Consider the following 21,241-nt stretch of genomic DNA (forward strand, 5'->3'; position numbering starts at 1 on the left):
CAATACATGCACAAACTAACTAAAGTTCATTGGAATGTTGGTTTAGAAATTGTTAGATACCTCAAAGGAACACCTTCCCTTAAAAGTTTTCTTCTTTTTCTAATCCCGTTGTTCTTGAAGCTTTTTCTGATGCAGACTGGGCAAAGTGCTCGGATAGCCAACAATCACTTATGAGATATTGCATCAAATTAGGGACTGCACCTATATTCTAGAAAACTCTGAAGCAAACCATAGTATCTCGATCTTCTATTGAAGCGGAGTATCGCAATCTTGCATCAAGTGTTTGTGAATTGCAATGGATATCGCACCTACTATCGGATATGGTGTCAAACTACAAGTTCTCATTCCTCTTTGGTGCGACAACCAGGTTGTAGTTCATATCCCTTATAACCCTGTCTTCCTTAAGAGTACAAAACACATTGACATCGATTGTCACGTAGTTTGTGACAAATACAAAGTCGGATTTTGATCTTCGACATATCTCAACCAAAAATCAGGTTGCATACATTTTTACTAAGGCTTTGGATGGTACTCAATTTGTTGATCTACGTTCTAAGCTTTATCTATAAGGTTTTCATATTGAGGTAGGAGTGTACAGAATTATTACCGTTTTAATATTACCATTTTTATTTTTCTTATTTTGTATTTATCTCATAACTTGAGGAACTTATTTATTTATTTTGTAAGTACTTATAAAAAGGAAGCTCTCAAAGAGGAAGTGTGTATTTTCTTAATCTCTCCAAACCAAATTTCTTCTACAACTCTCAACTATTATCCCTTAATGTTGATTGCTTAACAAAAAAAGTGTATAAGTTTTGTCATATATATTGATGAATGTTAAAAGTCCTTAATATGTACAGTCGTATAAAATGAAGTTGTAATCATCTCTTAAGAGTTGGTTATAGTAAGTCCATCTCCAAACCATATAGTTTTGTCTAACAAAACAATAAAATTGCACCAAACAATAAAATTTACAAAAACCTTCTTCAGTTCATTTACTAAATATAAACCCTAATTGTTTAACAACCCATTCAGGGATCAGAATAAGAGATTTATAAACAAATCTTTTGATTTTTTACAATGAGATCAGAACAGAGAATCTAAAGTAATTTGTGGAAGAAGAATTTTTAGGTTATTTTAAGAATTTTTATTTAAAATCCAATCATTACTTCATCTATTTAATCTTTATTTTATTTATTAAAATATAAAATTATTATTTATTATCCTAAAAAAGAACAGAGAAAAAATATTATAATGTGTTTTTGTATTTCAACCTAAAAAAACTGATAATAATTTCAGAAAATATTTAATAAAATCCAAGACTTAATAAAATAAGTTTTTAATTTCATTCTTGTCTATTCATGATTTTTCATCGTGCATACATAAAATATAAAGTTAATTAAATGCCGTGAAAATAGAAACTAAACGTTGTGGTTTAGTTAATAATATTTTGGGTCTAAGATAATACATGCCAATATATATTATATTTGTTGGGAGACTAGTGCTATTAGATTATAGTTTTCTTTTTCTTTCTCTATAACACATATATTATTGTTCATAAATAAATCTAATAAATTTGTTAACTGCATTATAAGTTATTGAAAAAGATCAACATGAATCTTTAGATAGCAAGAAAAAATATAATTGTTGTGAAAAGATGGTAGCTTATTTTAGAAAATGTTGAACAATAGAATTACAAGATGTTTTGGATACTAGCTAGCTAGGTTTACAAAAATGAAAATGAATGAATAAATAAATAATATTTTATTTTTTAGTGTTTAAAAAATCAATTGTATATTTGGATGCGAAGAAGATGAAAATAAAATAAAAGAATGGGTGTGTTTTAATTTTGATTAGAATTGTGAAATGCATCGTCTAAGTCGAGGAGCATTCTGTTTCATCTGCTGCAAATCTTGTTTCCAAACTTTTTGGCCTCTTGAGCCCGTATTTCTCCATGTTTCCAAATATCATCCATGAAAACAGAAGCACGATCTTGTCCACTAGCCACAGAGGCAACCACGCCAGCATTAGGGTGGCCAACTCTATGGTCGATGTTCCCAATATTTCCCTTGGCAATACGTGAACCTACAATCAATTAATTAATTATAAATTCAAAATGTAATTAAGTGTATATTTATATGATTATATTTATAAGTTATATGATATTATAACATTATAAATGAGTATATTGTAGTTAGTAAATTAATTTGTAAAAAAACTTATAAATTCAAACCTTATTTATTCAAAAACAATGAAATTAAGGGGATTGTTAACCCTATCTGTAGCCTCGTCCTAAGACTGAATCTCATAACCAAATGAAGAAAGAATAACCAAATAAAATAAAATGAGACTTTTACTTCCTTCATTAATTATGCAACCCGTGTTCTCTCTCGATTTTAAAATAAATCAAACAAATTAATTTTCCATTCAATCACTTTATAACAATTAAATTACTTATTTCATTAATTAAACTATTAAAATGTCATCTATTTATTATTATTTTTTTTATTTTATTTATATATATAAATACCCTTTAAATGATTTTGACAATCCTTAATTTTTTTTTTTTATCCGAACAAGCCTTAAGTGATTCAGTAATTGAAATAATATATGATTCGATATTTATTATAACAAATTAATTAACAAGTCAAGATAAAACAATTAGTTGAAATCCAAATAATCCATGTCAAACCAATAATCTGCACTTAATTTATTAGCACCCACAGGGCCACCAATCCATCACAATTTTGTTAGATGTGTAGAAACTAATTGAAGACGATCAATCAGTCAACTTAACATGTCAAAGAATTGAAGTAGAAGAAGAGAGAAAGTGACAAAGGTGTAAACGGTTTGTTGGTTTATTAAATTTTAAATAGTCAATTTCGTAAGTTTGATCCATCCTGTTTATACGTTAAAAGATTAATAGTTGTAATTCATTGAAAAATTTATGAAAATATATTTATATGTAACATAAAATATATAACTCATTAGACATATGATGTTTAAGTGGTATATATATATATATTGTTTAAGTGGTATATATGGAGCTTAAGTGGTAGATATCTTGAGTGTATTACTTAATTAGTTATATTTTTTGTTTACGTGTAGATTTTTCTTCCGATTGGTAGACATCACCATTTTTACGTCGTTTTTTTCAACCTCATTCGAGGCAATGGAAAATGTAAATACAAAGTGAATGTCATAGACAATTAGTGTCTCTCAAAAGGTATAAAATTTGAAAATAAGTACGAAAAACTTAACCTTACAACGAGCGGTTTTTCCACTTTCTTCGTTCAAATGGGTGTACCATTGGCGACATTTTCCCCACATTGAAGCCTAAATTGCGGAAATTAAAGTGGCGGGTTACTAAAAATGCAAATTATTGTAGAATTTTTACCATGAGGCACTTGGAGACTTACAATGGCGAATCGAAATATGGGAATTTATGGACGAATCCGAAAGATGCCGCAAATAATATGCATTGGTTGAGGATTCGTTACATCACCAAATTGTTAAAATTCCCCCTCAACACTCACGACAATGAACGAGTCATTTTGAATTTATATCTTCCAAATTCTAGTTTAACTATTTAGAATGTTTATCCATTTCTTTAAAATATTTATACATTTATTATTAATATTTATTCAATATTAAGAATATTTATAACCGTGTATTTATCTAATATAACTGTGTATTGAGCTCAATATAAAGGTGTATTGAGCTTAATATAAAGATGTATTGAGCTCAATATAACGTCGTATTGAACTCAATATAACCGTGTATTGAGCTCAATATAACACTGAATTATGCCTAGTGTAATTTTAAATTAAAATATCAATTTTGTTTTAAAAAAAGTATGAAATACTCGGTACCGACTTTATGTCGTTGGGAAATAATCAATACGTTAATACACACCAAAATCATTTCGGTGAGTATTAATTAATACACACCAAACATATTTCAGTGGGTATTAATCAATACACACTAAATATATTTTGGTGAGAATTAATAATACTCACCAAACTAATTTCAATGGATATTTCATGGGTATTAATCAATACACACTAAATATCAATTTTGTTTTAAAAAAAGTATGAAATACTCGATACCGACTTTATGTCGTTGGGTAATAATCAATACGTTAATACACACCAAAATCATTTCAGTGAGTATTAATTAATACACACCAAACATATTTCAGTGGGTATTAATCAATACACACTAAATGTATTTTGGTGAGAATTAATAATACTCACCAAACTAATTTCAATGGATATTTCTCTTTACTCAATCTCGAGTGAGATTTTATCGACTATTGGAGACTAAATATAAATTAGTCCGTATATGTTAATTCTGACCGGAATATGATAAATACCTACCAAATTTCCTATCAATGTTATTCTTACATTATTTAATATTAATATTATGAAACTTATTCTAATAAATAAATAAAAATATATATACAAAATAATAGAATTATGTATATAAATTAAAATTAGTAATCTCATTAAAAAATTCAAAATAAAATGATAATTTAAAAATATTTTATTATTTTAAATAATTTATTGAGTTAAAATATCAAATATTATAAGTAAGAGGAGTGATAGGGGAGGGAATTTGAGAGAAATTGGGGAGGGAATAATGCGTCAATATATCACTGTTTGGAAAAAAGATAAAGTGTGAAGAGAGAGAAATTTTGTTAATTTTTGGGTCAATTAGTTATTCCTTTTAAATTTCTCTCTCCCAATTTCCCTTCTCTTATCCTTTCTCTATAATTAAAGATATTTCTATACCTAAGTTTCAATCCTTTAGTAGGTTGTGTGAGTTTTTATTTATTTATTTGGCATATATTTGTATATTTGTAGTAGTGCGGTAAATTTTTTTACTAGATATAAAAATAAAATCTAAATCGAAGTTAGTGTATTTATTTTTGGGTTCGGAATGACGAAATTATGTCGATCCATTTAACCGGATTAATAATTCTGTAAAAATTGATTTGACCTTATTTATAATTTTCTTTTGTAGGGTTATATGTTTATTCTTACACGGTTTATTTTATTTTATTTTTTGTGGGATTTTTTTATATAGATTTGTGATTTAATTTTATTAGTTTTTTGGTGTTAAATGTAATTTTAATATTGAAATAAAAAGATAGTGTGATATTCTTAGTAACACTCTACAACCCAGATTTTGCTTCTGGGTTTACATGTTTCTTTCTTCTTCTATATAACGGTCTTCTAAAAGAACCTTTCATAGCAAAACAAAATATAAAAATCAACTCTTGCTTACAGAATTCGCCATTGGTGATGATGATGTTGAATTTAGAGGTGTCCACCTCACTTGTCTTGTGTTTTCTCCCAGCCCTGTTTCTCTTCGTCTTGGTCAAGTTCAATGCATTACTCTTTTCTTCTTCTTCTTCTTCCTCTAAGAATCCTAAGCTTCCCAGATCATATCCCTTCATCGGCTCCATTTTCGCCATTTACGCTAACAGGGAACGAGGTATTCAATGGACCTCTGAATTGGCTTTAGCTTCCTTGTCGAAAACCGTCGTCATCCACCGTCCCGTCTTCCGACAAATTGTCGTAACCGCCAATCCGGCTAATGTCCGTCATATCCTGAGAACCCACTTCCATAACTACGAAAAAGGCGACTTCTTCAAAGTCGTTATCAGAGACCTCCTCGGAGATGGAATCTTAAACACGGACGGCGAGAAATGGAAGTTCCAGAGGCAGGTGGCCAGTCACGAATTCAACACCAAATCCCTCAGGAAATTCATCGAGCAAGTGGTTGATTCCGAACTCTCCGATCGTCTCATCCCCATTCTCTCCGTCGCCGCCAACAACAACACCGTCATCGACTTCCAGGACATTCTGCAGCGATTCACGTTCGACAATGTCTGTAAAATCGCCTTCGGATACGACCCGGCTTACCTCTCCCCTTCTCTCCACAACGAGAAATTCGCCCAAGCCTTCGAAGACGCTGTTCGAATCAGCGGCCAGAGATTCCAATCGTTCCATCCCCTGGTCTGGAAAATCAAGAGATATCTCAACGTTGGATCGGAGAAGGACCTCCGGATTGCAGTCAATCAGGTAGGTATTTATTTTTACATTATATGAAATTAATTCAATTCATGAATGTTGCCCGCCCGCAGGTACGAGATTTCGCGAAAAACGTGATGAAAGAAAAGAAAAAAGAATTAGAAGAAAATGCTTCGCTAAACTCTGTAGATCTTCTGTCTAGATTCTTAAGTTCTGGGCATTCGGAGGAAAACTTTGTAACGGACATAGTCATCAGCTTCATCTTAGCCGGTCGAGACACTACATCAGCTGCTCTGGTATGGTTCTTCTGGCTCGTCTCCAAACATGAACGTGTTGAAACCCAGATTCTAAGTGAGATTACTGATAAATCTGAATCGAAAATGTACGATCAAGTTAAAGAAATGGTCTACACACACGCTGCTATCAGCGAAAGCATGAGGTTGTACCCGCCGGTGCCCGTAGACGTGAAGCAGGCGGTGGATGATGATATTCTGCCAGATGGGACCGTGGTGAAAAGAGGGACGCGGGTAAATTATCACCCATTCGCGATGGGAAGATCAGAGGAGATTTGGGGCAAAGATTGGCCGGAGTTTCGTCCTGAACGGTGGCTCAAGGAAGATCGGGTCACCAGGGAAAGACAATTCGTGGAAAAGGACGCTTACGAGTATCCTGTGTTTCAAGCAGGCCCCAGGATTTGTCTTGGGAAGGAGATGGCGGTTCTGCAGATGAAGTCCATTGCCTCCGGCGTATTACGCCGGTTTAAGGTGGTTCCGGTACTGATGGAGAACAACAAGGACCCGGTTTTTATATCTTATCTGACGTCCAAGATGAAAGGAGGCTTTCCTGTGAGAATTGAAGAACGCAAGATTTAGAAAAAATAATAATAAAGGAGTGTAAAGATAACTTTAGAAACTATTTTCTAAATTTATCACGTTTTAAGTTTATTTTTTTATTTTATGTTTTATTTTTATTAATAAAAATGAATAAATATAGTTGGTTAATATATATGGTCTTAAATTATAAAATATATATATATATATATATATATATATTTTATCTAATATTTCTATTCTCACATAAATCCTAATTAATCATATTTATATGAGTACTCTATTTATATATATATATTTCTTGGGTGTGAAGGAAAGAATATGCTTGTAGTATATTCTATTTAATTATTTAAATAATTTAAATTAATTAGATGTGTTTATTTTTAATTTTTTTAATTACTTAATTTATTAATTAAAATATTAAAATAATATTTATTTTAAATTTTTAAATTTTATTTTATTATCATATATTAATTATTTATACCAAAAAATAATATTTCACTCTCTCAAAATTATCATTTAATTGTTACATTCATTCTTTCGTGAATACAAATTATATAAAAATAATTTATAAATTATACAAAAATAACATTTATAAAATTAAAATAATTAAACCATTTTTAAAACAGTAATATAATTGTGGCATATATATATAGGGAGCACGACTTTGGGGAACGACTTTTACAGCAAAAGAGACCTCGATGTTATAGACACTAATGGATCTACCTAAGAGGCGGAGGTGGGATATAACCCTAGGTAAATGTTTTTAAAAACTTTATATATAAAGAAGAGAAGAGTTTACCATTTTTATACATTGTGGTTACAAATTAAAGTGTTGAGATATAGTTTTATTTGAGGTTTTTTTTATTAAAGATTTTTTTTAAGTATGACTTTTTTTTTAATTAGATGACGTACTATCATTTTCAGATATAACCATGAATTAAGATTGTGAACCATTATAAATTAATTTGTTATGATTTCAACTAAAACCATATTAAAATAATCATTTCACAATTTTAAGAAATAATACTACAATAATTAATTTTCATAGTTTTTCTATAAAATTATGGCTGAAAAAGAAAATATTAGTTTTAAAACATCAACTTATGAATTGTATTGACTTAAGAAAATGTATTTGAGAAATAAAGTAACATTCTCAGTTTTTCAATATGTTTTTTCAGAATTTTACACTACTAATATAACCCTTCAAATATTAATGGTGGAAATGACCACCCTCTCTGTTGGGTCAAATTATTTTGACTAAGTGTCAAAGTAGTTTGACTATTGGAATTTAGATGATGAATTTATATAAAACTCAATTTATGTCGTCTAATCGTTTTTGGTGCAGGTGTATCGAAAACAAGTTATATTAGACTAAATCTTAATGAGGTTCATTAGACTAATTGGGCATTAGATGCATTGAGTTACACGGAGTTAGACGTGCATTCTAACAGATGTAGTTAGACGTGCAGTCTAACACACAGAGTTAGACGTGCAGTCTAACAGACGTAGTTAGACTTGCAGTTTAACACACGGAGTTAGACGTGTAGTCTAAGAGACGTAGATAGACATGCAGTCTAACAGACGTAGTTAGACGTGCAGTCTAACGCAGAGTTAAACGTGCATTCTAACAGACGTAGTTAGACGTGCAGTCTAACACACGGAGTTAGACGTGCAGTCCAACGCACGGAGTTAGACGTGCAGTCCAACGCACAGAGTTAGACGTACAGTCTAACAGATTTAGTTAGACGTGCAATCTAACACACGGAGTTAGACGTGCAGTCTAACTCACGGAGTTAGATGTGCAGTCTAACACACGGAGTTAGACGTGCAGTCTAACAGACGTAGTTAGACGTGCAGTCTAACAGACGTAGTTAAACGTGCAATCTAACAGACGTAGTTAGACGTGCAGTCTAACTCCTTCATATTAGTCTGAAGGGATGTATAGTTAGACGTGTAGTCTAACTAATGGAAGTTAGACGTGCAGTCTAACTTCTTCATATTAGTCTAAAGGGATGTGTTATTAGACGTGTTGTTTAATCCCATTATATCAGGTTGTCTAATGGATCCTACTATTAAACGGGGGCGTCTAATTTCATTAGACGAGGTCGTCTAAATGAAATACGTCTAATGCTATGCTTAAGCAGTTGCTTGAAGCTAGCACCCGTCTACCCACAATCAACTAGTTGTACGCTACTCCTGCTCCACTTTCTAGTGAAGATCAGTACGACAACCAGTTGCAACCAATTAATCAATTCCACGTAAGAAAATATTCTTCCCACTACTCGTTTTTGTAGGAATATCCTAGAAAAATATTTGGCGCACTACCAGATTGGTACGACCACGATCCTAGTGCTTAGAGTCTGATGTGTACTATGGAGGCGTTCCAATGGAAGCTCGCCACGTTTCATTATGAAAGATTCGACCGTTGGTACCTGCTCCTTAGTTAAAGATTCTGAAGGACAACGGAAGAACTGCAAGAAGTAGAGAATTTGTTGAACACTGCTAGAATTACAGAGTATTCAATCTACGCATACAAATGAGTTGCTTTCTTTCTTTTACTGTGTGTTTTATCAAGAAAGAGTTAGAATCAAAGCATTGTTTTAGCTGAGTGATATTCTTCATCATATTGTAAGTTGAACAGAGTCTGTTATGTTCAACAGTGAGATATTCATGCAATTGTATTTGATTCAAAGTAAAGTATTGTGAATCCTTCCGGTGGTTGGAAGAAGGGGTGACGTAGGAGAGTTAACTTCGAACATCCATAAACAAACTGCTGTGTCTTTTCATTCTGTCATCTTCTCATTCTTGGTTCTTAGCGTCAAACCTAAACAAACGTTTCCGCACTTGAATCGTTCAAGAGTTTGCAAGGATTTGTGCTGAATAGAAAGTGATTTAAATCCTTAACAGGATTTCTATCAAATCATTTGTTCTAAGCCGTCATCAATAGTAAGACCCCCATCTCTATCGATTACGTCGATCCTATCAATTGGTATAGAGCTCTGTTTCTATTCTCAAGCCTCTTCCAAGAATGTCGACCATAACCAAAGATGCTAGTGCAACCGAAATCCCCACATTCTCTAGAGAAAACTATATCGTGTGGAAGAAGAGAGTTCGTGCTCATCTCTCTTCTCTTCATGACGACATGTGGAGTGTCATCACATATGGTCCTATAAAGATCGATAAGGAGAAATCTGAATGGACCAGTGAAGACAAGAGGAAGAACAACCTCAACAACATGGCCCTAAATGTTATGTACAAATCTCTCGATGACAACATGTTCAACTACATCATCGAGAGTGATACTGCTAAAGAGGTCTGGGACAGACTCACCCAACTATGTGAGGGCAATGAGCAAACCAAGTAAAACAAGATCATGGTTGCCACTCAACAGTTTGACAGTTTCAAGATGTGTCTCGGTGAAACAATGAACGAGTTCGACACTAGATTCAACCAGATTGTCTCCTCTCTATCTATCCTTGGCAAGACCTATAGCAACAAGGAGCTTTCTATTAAGGTCATGTGTGCTCTTCCGAGGGAATGGGACATAAAGACGATGACTATGAGGGAATCCAAAGACCTCAAAAAGATCTCTCTCTTCGACCTGTTCGTCGATCTCAAGGCCTACGAGTTCGAGCTGAACTATAGGATTGAAGAAGATCAATCCACATCCATTATCATTGCCAAAGCGTTGGTGACTGTTGAAGAGCCACCAGTCGCTGCTGATGTGAAGATGACGGCTCAGCAACTGAGCAGCGATGCCATGTCTCTCTTCGTGAAGAAGTTTGGCGACTTCATGAAGAAGAGCAACTCTAACTCAAGCTCTTCAAATTCCAATGATAATAAGAAATCCAAAGTTAATGTTAAATGTTATAACTGTGGCATTGCAGGTCATTACCAATCGGAATGCCGGAAGCCTAAGCGTGAAGATAAGAAGGATGAAGAAACAGAGTTGAAGACTCTTATGGTAGGAGACGGGAAGAACAGAAGAAACCACCGTGATTCTTACTTCTCATCCAGTGATAGTGATGAAGAAGAAGTGGTTTACTTCATGGCAATAGAAGATGAAGAAGAGACTCGGGAAACTGAGGTATTTGACTTTTCTTCTAAAAAGTTTTCAAGGGAACAACTGGTAGCTGCACTAGATGACATAGTCATAGAGTACAGAAATCTAGCAGAATCCCTAAATGAAATAAAATCGTCACCTAAAGTGTCTCAACCGATCTTATCTCAAACTGAAGATTCAAATATTTTTGAAAAGAAAGTTGTAGAGATCTCATCCGAGAATGAGATGCTCAAAGAATAGATTCACACTCTTTCTGCTGAAAACAAGAGGCTAAACTATGTTGTCAGTGCATGGACAAGGTCTGGAGAAGCTGTCAAATATCAGATTAGCATGTTAAAACCTGCTGGATCTAGATCCGGTTTAGAATTTGATGACGATGACTCAAACCGGTCTTGCAAAAAGTCAAACTCATCGAATAATAAGCTTAAACCAATAAGCTTTGTTAAAGGGAGTTTAACTGATATTGAATCTGATCCCATTAATGAGGAAGTAGCTTTTAAAAATGAAATAACTTATGTTCTGCCGACTGTCAGCTGACTGAAAAATAAGTTAGAAGCAGCCAGCAGGTCTGGCAACCTAAAACCTGACTCAAAGTCAAGGAGTTTTAAAAGAAAGTCTTATTCAAAAGCTAAGGGATTAGTGGCTAGCAGGAAGGCGTCTGCTAAGTCAAAATCATACGCATTAATCACAACACAAAATGGGAAATCCATTAGAATATCTTAGATATGAATTCCTAAAGGACTAATTGATCGAGGACCCAATTGAATATGGGTACCAAAGTTTGTAAATAGTTTCTTGTGTAAGTGATGCAGGAGGGCTGCAGGAAGGAAGCATGGAGAATACTCTTTTGAGTATACATCTTAGAAGATCAACAATGGCCTTAGTCATTCTAGAAGACTAAGTGTTTTTATATGTTAAAAATTATTTTTGGTCCTACGGACCTCAAAACATTTGTTTATTCATTTTGTACATACACAAAATGAGAGGGAGAAGTTATTTTGAAAATAAAGATATACTCAGACGAAAGGCCTTAATCGGTCTATTAGACGAGGTCGTCTAAAAGAAAAAAGTGTGTACTTAGACGTATTTTTTGCTCACACTCTATGCATCTAAGTCTATGTGTCTTGGTTTATAACATGTGTGGTTAGACGTACGCGTATAATAGACGTTAGATATTTTTACGTCAAGAGAAAGTGGATGCTCACGTCTAACCAAACACACGTCTCATATATGTTGTTCATGCGTAATTAGATGTACACGTCTAATAGACGTTAGACGTATATTAGACACGTGATTAGACGCTTGCGTCTAATAGACCCATACGTCTAATAGACGTTTAGATTTCATAGATGGGTGTAGTAAGAAAAACGTCTAAGTACGTGTGTATTAGACCGACCAAGGACAACTATCCCACGTGAGGAGATATCTATTTTTCCCTCTCAAACATAAAAACAGTCATCTCTGAATAACATGAAGACACGTGTTTTTCAAAGTTAAGAGAGATTGACTAATATACCCTCAATATAATGATGACTCTTTGGAAAGGACGTCTAATATTAATTGATGGGCCATAACCCTAGGAAAAACGACGGTTATCCTATATGACTCTTGATAGTCTATATAAGGACAATTTTGCATGAGATTGAAAACTTTTTATCACTCAAGCTTTCTAAGAACCCTAGATTTCTTTGATCCTCTCTCTAAAAAAACCTTTGCTCTTTGTGTGACTGTTCATTTTCTTCTGAAAAATGGGAAACAAGAGAATCACGCTTGGTCATTGTACTCTGTAGGTTGATTTTCCTTCCGTTTACACGTTCAATCAACAAGATGTGGTCGAAATGTTCAGATCCCTTGAATATTCCGGTCTGGGAAAGTATCTTGGAGGGACGTTCATCTTCCACAAAAAAGAAGTGAGGGAGTTCTTCAAATCTGCAACAATGGTGGCCGAATCTATTGTAGCAATCGTGAATGGAACCAAAATATCCTTCAACGAAGTAGTCTATGCGGAGTTCTTTGAACTTCCATCAGAAGGGCATACTTTCAACCTGCATCTGCCATCGGAGGTGACGGAAGAAATAAAGAAGGTTTTCTTAGCCGACGGCTCAGCGATTCGACTCAACGGGAGCAAGAAGGTTCTAAAACCACAATTCATTCTGTTAAATGACGTTGTGTCTAAAGCTCTTTAGGGGAAGGCGGGGTCCTTCCACTTATATAGTCAAGATCGATTTGACTACATGTCTGCAATTTCAAAAGGGATTCAGGTCAACTAGGCTTCAACGTTGTATCAGAATCTGTGTTTTGCAATCAATCAGGAGAACAAGGAGAGCATAAACTTTGTTGTTCAGCTAAGTCGATTGTTGGAGCATTTGGAAGTCCCGATGGAGGATTCAGAACCGATCAACTCGACCAAGGTGTATATTGTCTTCACAGTTACTAACACCCTCGTCAGAATGAAGAACAACAAATAGTCGCTATCGGGAGCTTCAAGCCAACAAACAGGTGGAAAGTCTGTTACTCGGTCCAAACAACCAGCGTCTTTTGTCCTATCTACAGGAGCCAAACGATCCAAAACTATCAACGAGTCTAAGGCTAGTTCTACCAGCCTTAAGAGCTCCTCGAAGAAGGATTCTGGAATAGTTGATTCTAGAGTCAGGCAAGGTCCAGTCGAACTTGCCACCATTACCATGTCTCCCCTGTCTCCGAGTCAGTTGCGAAAATCATCAAGGTCCTCTGTTTCAAGAGGAGAGAAATCAAAGGCGCCCCACGCGTCTAAATCGGTGAAAGCGTCATTGAATGTAACAACTCCCCAATCCCTGGCCGAAGTGCCCAAATTCAATGTTCCTGAGATGGAACAAGATAAGTCTGATTTTATTCCTGTTGAGGAATCTGCTGTCGGGTCGACTGTTGAGCCAGTTGGTCCAAACACTGAAAATTTTGACAGGGTTGCGTCTCTTGTTTGTCAACCTGATCTTGTAACAGCGGGTGCTACAAAGTCTGTTGAACTAGAGCAAGGTGTTTCTCTTATCTCTACTGTTGGTGGTGAATCTGAGAAGGCTACTTCTATGTTAATAGAAATGCCTCACGTCCAAATATTGTCCCAACGGAGTCTTTGGTGATTGGTAAAATAGTTTCAGCCGAACTTACGCCAGGACTCTTCGTCAAACCCCTGTCTGCCCATGAAATCATGCGTTCCACAAGAAAATCCGCTGGAATCATTTTTGGGGAACCAATACCCTCTCCAAAGCCCGTCGAAGTGATTAGAAAAGGGAAGGATGTTGTTATTAATCATGATGAGGAAGTTTTTGAGGCAACGTGTATTGTTGACCTTATGATGAATCAGGCCAAGACAGCTGCTGCTGAAAAGATAGAGATCTTTGATACTTGGGTTCTGAATAGAATGTCTATCAAGTACACCGGGGTCATCAAAGGTAAAGGCATAACCAGTCAATGGTTAAAGCTCGTCAAAAATGAGAAGAGAGTCTTGAAGTGGGCCAAGACCTCGGAGGTGTATGAAGCTCTTAAGAGAAAAGAGCTAGTTGAAGCAAATCTGAGAGGAAGAGCTCTATTTCCAATTCTACAGGCCAGAAGAGCCAATTTCAACCCTCTAGAGAAGAGTGCTAAAGCTGAAGAGAACGCCTTGAAAAGGTTGGACGAGATCATGGAGGATTACATTTTGGTTGTTACCCGTTATGTTCATGGAGCAAATTGCTCAGAAGCTAGTCATTTTGAAAGCTCTTTAGATGAAGATGAGATCATGGACCTGTCAGATGACTGCAATGTTGGAGAAGATGAGCAAGTTGCTGCTCTTTTGATTGAAATGAGAAGTTTTTCAGCAGAAGAAAAATGTCTAATGGCTCAACCTATAATGGAGAAAGTTGTGGAACCCATTCAAACAAATTCGCCTATCGAAGAAGAAAGAGTTGAAGAGCCGGTTCAAGCTCTTGTTTCTCAAGAAAAAGAAGTGTTGAAGTCCCATGTTCTTGAAACAGAGGCATCGCAAGAGAAAGAGGCTGAAGTTAGTCAGTCTGATGTTGCTAGATCTGAGGGGGAACCCTCAAAGACGAAGAATTGGAGAAGAGTTCCTCATATGAGGGGGAACAATTTAAAGATAGATCTTCAAGGCCTACACAGTTTCCTGGTATCAATGCTGCAAATATTCATGAAAATATTCTAAACCCGTTTCATGATTCAGGAAAACTGTCTGATATAGTTCACAAGGCTTGTGAATACGTTTTTAAAGAAGAAGAAGAAAAATATGAGAGTCCATGCAAGTTCTTACTCAAATCAATCATATTCAGACCATTCAAGCAAATTCGCAAGAAATATCTTCCAATGAAGGATCTTCGACTGAAAGTACAAAGCTCATAAAGTCCATGACTGCTTTGATGGCAACTCTTCAGAAGAATATGGAAGAAATGAATTCTAATATGGTGAAAATCATGAAGACTCAGAAAGAGGATGAGAAGGAATTCGCTGATCTTCTTAAATCCCACAAAGAAATGGAGCTGACTCTGAAGAAGAACACGTATGAAGTTCATATGGTCAACAAGACATATTCCAAATTTGAAAAGAACCTCTTCAAGCGACAATCCGATTTGCATGACATTGAAAGAGCAATCAATGTTGATCTTCAACGTGAGGTTATGGAAGAAATATGATTGATTCAAAATCATATGGTTGAAGTTCAAGGCAACATGAGAAGAGCAGATGCTGAAAGATTAGAGTATGCTGATTCTGTTGCAAGGAAGTTTCAAGCAGAAGAAGACGCCGAGGCGGTTGCTGAGAAAGAAAAGAATCTGATTTCTCAAGGTGAAGACGATAGAGATAGAAGAGGTGATGGTGTTTCAACCGGCATCAGATCCAAGCGAAAGCAAACCAGTGATGATAGCGGCAGACCGATTAAAAGAGGCGGAGGTCGCAGCAGTGATCGCGGTGGAAAAAGCACTAGCGGCACTCGTGGTGGCCGAAGTGATGGAGCCGCTCGTGGTGGCAGAAGTGACGGAACTGGTCGTGGCGGTCGCCCTCTTCCTCCATTTCAAAATCTTTTGACTGGTGAAGGGATGAGCGGTGAAGGATTCACCTATCCAATTGATCCACGTGTAAAAAGAGAAGAACAATAATCTCCTTTCTCCTCCCCTGTTAGCTTATGAATTCTGTTTCTTGAATTATGTTTCTAAATATTGGTTTTGGAAAATGTTTGTGTAAAATGGATGAACAAGTTTAACTCTTTATCTTATATGATGGGTGTTTAATTTGTTACTTATGCAAAGTTTTAACATCATCATCAAAAAGGGGGAAATTGTTGGGTCAAATTATTTTGACTAAGTGTCAAAGTAGTTTGACTATTGGAATTTTGATGATGAATGTATATAAAACTCAATGTATTCCGTCTAATCGTTTTTGGTGCAGGTGTATCGAAAACATGTTATATTAGACTAAGTCTTAATGAGGTTCATTAGATTGATTGGACATTAAATGCATTGAGTTATACGGAGTTAGACGTGAAGTCTAACAGACGTAGTTAGACGTGCACTCTAACACACGGAGTTAGACGTGCAGTCTAACAGACGTAGTTAGACGTGCAGTCTAACACACGGAGTTAGACGTGCAGTCTAACAGACGTAGTTAGACGTACAGTCTAACATACGGAGTTAGACGTGCAGTCTAACAGACGTAGTTAGACGTGCAATCTAACGCACAGAGTTAGACGTGTAGTCTAACATATGTAGTTAGACGTGCAGTCAAACACACGGAGTTAGATGTACAGTCTAATGCATGGAGTTAGACGTACAGTCTAACAGACGTAGTTAGACGTGCAGTCTAACACACGGAGTTAGACGTGTAGTCTAACAAACGGAGTTAGACATGCAGTCTAACACGCGGAGTTAGACGTGCAGTCTAAAAGACGCAATTAGACATGTAGTCTAATAGACACAATTAGACGTGCAGTCTAACAGACGTAGTTAGACGTGAAGTCTAACTAATGAGAGTTAGACGTGAAGTCTAACTCCTTCAGATTAGTTTGAAGGGATGTATAGTTAGACGTGCAGTCTAACTAATGGAAGTTAGACGTGTAGTCTAACTCCTTCAGATTAGTCTGAAGGGATGTGTTATTAGACGTGTTGTCTAATCCCATTAGACCAGATGGTCTAATGGATCATGCTATTAGACGGAGGTGTCTAATTTCTTTAGAAGAGGTCGTCTAAGTTAAATACGTCTAATTCTATGTTTAAGCAGTTGCTTGAAGTTAGCACCCATCTACCCACGATCAACTAGTTCCAGTGAAGATCAGTACGACAGCCAGTTGCAACCAATTGATCAATGTCACTACTCGTTTTTGCAGGAATATCCTAGAAGAATATTTGGCGCACTACCAGATTGGTACGGCCACGATCCTAGTGCTTAGAGTCTGCTGTGTAATATGGAGGCGTTCCAATGGAAGCTCGCCATGTGTCATTATGAAAGATTTGATCGTTGGTCCATGCTCCTTATTTAAAGATTCTGGAGGACAACGGAAGAACTGCAAGAAGTAGAGAATTTGCTGAGCACTGCTAGAATTACAGAGTATTCAATCTACGCATACAAACGAGCTGCTTTCTTGCTTTTACTGTGTGTTTTATCAAGAAATAGTTAGAATCAAAGCATTGTTTTAGCTGAGTGATATTCTTCATTATATTGTGAGTTGAACTGAGTATGTTCTGTTCAACAGTGAGCTATTCGTGCAACTGTATTTGATTTAAAGTAAAGTATAGTGAATCCTTTCGGTGGTTGGAAAAAGGGGTGACGTAAGAGAGTTAACTTCGAATATCCATAAACAAACTGATGTGTCTTTTCATTCTGTCATCTTCTCATTCTTGGTTCTTAGCTCCAAACATAAGCAAACGTTTATGCACTTGAATCGTTCAAGAGTTTTCAAGGGTTTGTGCAGAATAGAAAGTGATTTAAATCCTTAATAGGATTTCTATCAAATCGTTTGATCTAAGCCGTCATCAATAGCCAGACCCCCGTCTCTATCGATTACGCCGATCCTATCACTCTCATCATCCTACTAAAAATAGAATTATAACTTATATGATAATAGTAGATCAATAATAACAATATCTAAAGAGTTATAATATTAAATAGTAGTAAATTAAACTTAATATTTAGAGTTAAACGGTACTAAATTGAGAAATATTCAGTAATATATAGTAGTTTTAAATTAGTTTTAAACTATTTCAAAAGTTTATTTAATTTTCGAAAATAAATTAAAACAGTTATATTGATTTAGTTATATTATTTAAACAAATAAATTTTTAATAACAAAAATTAAATTGATTATAAAATAAATATTCGACCTTATAACAAACTGATGGGATATAACAAATTATTCACTTAGAAATTGATGTATTTTTTTTTTCAAAACGGTTTATAGAAATTAATATTGTATAATCGTCATATTGAGTGTATACTCATTTGATAATAAATTTATGACGAAGATTTTGTGATTTTTTTTCTTATTTTTATGTTTTTGTCTTTTTTTTATATATTCTCACCAAACTATACAATTATGAAAATTAAAAATGTAGATATTTAGAATTTTAATAATGTTGTTATTATTCATATATAATTAAGTACTTACTTATAATTTTTTATATACTACATTTAGATGGATTATAAAAAATGTAACGTTCCATATTCTTTTATATATATATATATATAATTATTTGTTTTGTGTCACGTGCATATATATAATTTATGCATTTTGATAGATTAAAAAATTGGTACAATTTTAAGCATACTTAAATTTGTAGTTATGCAACTGTTAATAAACTTAAAGGAAGACTAATAATTGGACTGTACAAATTATTAATTTATAAAGAATATTGATTGAAGTTATCTAATTAATTTGTTTTTACAGCCATCAGATAAGTGATCATCCAACGCTCTAGACACGCTCGCGTACCCGCTGCAGCTAAAGACACGCGCACTTAAGAAGTAGACGATCGACTAACGCCTGTTAGCCGATACGCTGACGCAACGCTCGGTCGTCAACGGAACGCTGACGGAACGCGTTAAAGCGCATGAAACAGCGTTGTTTCATGCGCCACCGTTGTTTCATGCGCCAACGGAACGCATGATGTCGGAGTGGATAAGAACAACCCGTTTTGATTTTCTAAAAAAATAGAAATCCTTCCATAATCAACCAAAACGTCTGATTCAAAAGGTGAAATGATCACCCTACTTCGGTGATCATTTCCCTTACGAATATAGGCACAATCACTACCTATATCTTCAAGTGGGATCAAGAACAACCAAAACACCATTAATGGATTTTGGCTGATTCGATCCACTTGAAGCTCACAACCGACCTTGGGAAACTATAAATAGCCCCTCTAAGTCATTCCAAAGCCAAGGAATCCACTCCCCATCTTCAAATTGAAGAAAATAAAAAATCCGTCATTTAAACTTGAAAACTTTCAAATTTTTCGAATTTTCTATTTAAATCCTTAAAGCTTGGATCTGAGCATCCCAAAAACTTCTCTAAAGATCAAAGAGTGTTCTCCAATCCTTTGTAAGGTTTCAATCACCCTCTAATTCATATTTACAATTTGAATTTTGTTTATGTTTCAAATTGCATAAGTTTGTATGCTTGTTGTTTATGGTATTTTATGGTTGTATAATGATCCAAGGATCATTTATGAACTTTCTGGATATGTTAGAGACAATCAATCAACATAAAATAGAAAAACCCAAATTTAATTTTAAAAAAACACGTATTTTTGTTCTTAGGCTAATTCTCTAGAATCACATCCCAAAAAGTATTCCAACATGATTGTTATGATATTGGGAAACCGTTTGAATGATGTCTCATATATTCCGATCATGTTTGATCAATATTAAAATTTTCAAAATAATTGAAAATTTTGAGTTCTTAATTTGGTCAAAACGAACAGTTAGTGTTCTTGTTTTGGTACTATAAGGAAGCTATTGACTAGCTCATTTATCCTCAAAACTCAAATTTTAATCACAAACTGTTTTGAACGATTTGATTATCATCCAGGGTTGATTGATACATTGAGATAATGATCAACATGTTTATAGGAGTTTCGTGAAGAATCCAAGCTAAAAAACGAATTTAAAAAAATGAACTTTTGTGTTCTTGAGGACCGAGGCTTGTTAGCCTAGGACCAAGAGATTTGACCAATGTTCTTGAGCTAGAACCGTGATGTTCGACCAAGGATTTTAATCCAGAACCGAGAGGTTCAACCTAGGACCGAAGATCCCTGAACTTAGGACCGAAGAACATAGTCAAGAGCTAACCTAGGACCGGTGGGTTTATACACTCGGACTAGTAATCTCAGTCAAGGACCGAGAGTCCTTAGCACCCAGACCAAGGGTCTATAGACCCCAATCAATAAAAATGGACCCGAGGCTTAGGACTCCGGTCCTAAAGCTTGTTTGGTTCTACTTTTCAAAATCCAAAATTATTTTTATAATTTTGGACCCTAAACAATTTTCTAAAAATCCCCAAAAATTAGAAAATGATTTCAAAATATTTTTGAGATATTTTCATAAAAAAATTTGACTAAAGCCTATTTGGTGTTTATTTCTAAACCCTAACGCTCTTAAAATGACTAATGTTCTTCAAGTATAATCATCACTATTTATCATCAATAATAAGTACCACCATTTTAAATATTGTTGTTTCAATATTTTAAATAACGCTAAAACCTATAAGAATGACTAGGATCGGAAGAAAAATCAGTTAAAACTCAAACATTATACAACCGACTTTCAAAAGTCAACTTTATAAGTAAAGACTGTTTTTAAAATGAGTATGTAGGATGAAGCGCGAAAGTCCTTTTTCGAGTATTACCGAACTTCGAACTAAAAGAAAACTCTAGTTAATACGATTGTATAAGTATGTCAACTTTTATTAATTTTTAAAAATCAATTGGTGACTCTGTTTCAAAATAAATAATCTTTTAAATTAATTATGTTTAATTAATTTAAACTAAAGGATTTCTTAAAAATTAAATTGTGATTTGATTAATACAAATCCCCGGATTATTTAAAATTGAACTCCGAAATTAATTACTTTTAATTTCAAAAGTTGTCAGAATCATTAAAAATCTTTTAAAAATAATGTTTTATTTTAAAAGAAAAATCCTAACACATAACCCGAGGTTGAAATTCTTAAACCTCGACCTTTTCAAAAAAACCAATACAAAAGGTTGTTAATATTTGATTACTACAAAATAATATCGTTTACAATGTAATATTTAATGTCGAAAGACTAAATTATTAATATTGGGTTTGGTATC

At 34.5% G+C, this 21,241-nt stretch overlaps 1 protein-coding gene across 1 annotated transcript; it reads left to right on the forward strand.

The window, feature by feature from the left end:
* The first annotated feature begins 5,263 nt into the window (after positions 1-5,263).
* LOC124922429 (cytochrome P450 94A1-like) lies at positions 5,264-6,924 on the forward strand. The gene is made up of 2 exons (XM_047463158.1): positions 5,264-6,089; positions 6,152-6,924. Exons 1-2 carry the CDS (start codon positions 5,307-5,309, stop codon positions 6,908-6,910), a joined length of 1,542 nt encoding a protein of 513 aa, XP_047319114.1. The 5' UTR covers positions 5,264-5,306; the 3' UTR covers positions 6,911-6,924.
* The last annotated feature ends 14,317 nt before the right edge of the window (positions 6,925-21,241 follow it).

Source organism: Impatiens glandulifera, chromosome 1 (genome assembly GCF_907164915.1).
Source record: "Impatiens glandulifera chromosome 1, dImpGla2.1, whole genome shotgun sequence".
Classification (NCBI taxonomy): domain Eukaryota; kingdom Viridiplantae; phylum Streptophyta; class Magnoliopsida; order Ericales; family Balsaminaceae; genus Impatiens; species Impatiens glandulifera.

Coding starts and splice junctions, on each gene's coding strand:
- LOC124922429 (XM_047463158.1), top strand. CDS start 5,307: ATGATGATGTTGAATTTAGAGGTGTCCACCTCACTTGTCTTGTGTTTT. Junction 6,090..6,151: donor TCCGGATTGCAGTCAATCAG/GTAGGTATTTAT, acceptor GCCCGCCCGCAG/GTACGAGATTTCGCGAAAAA.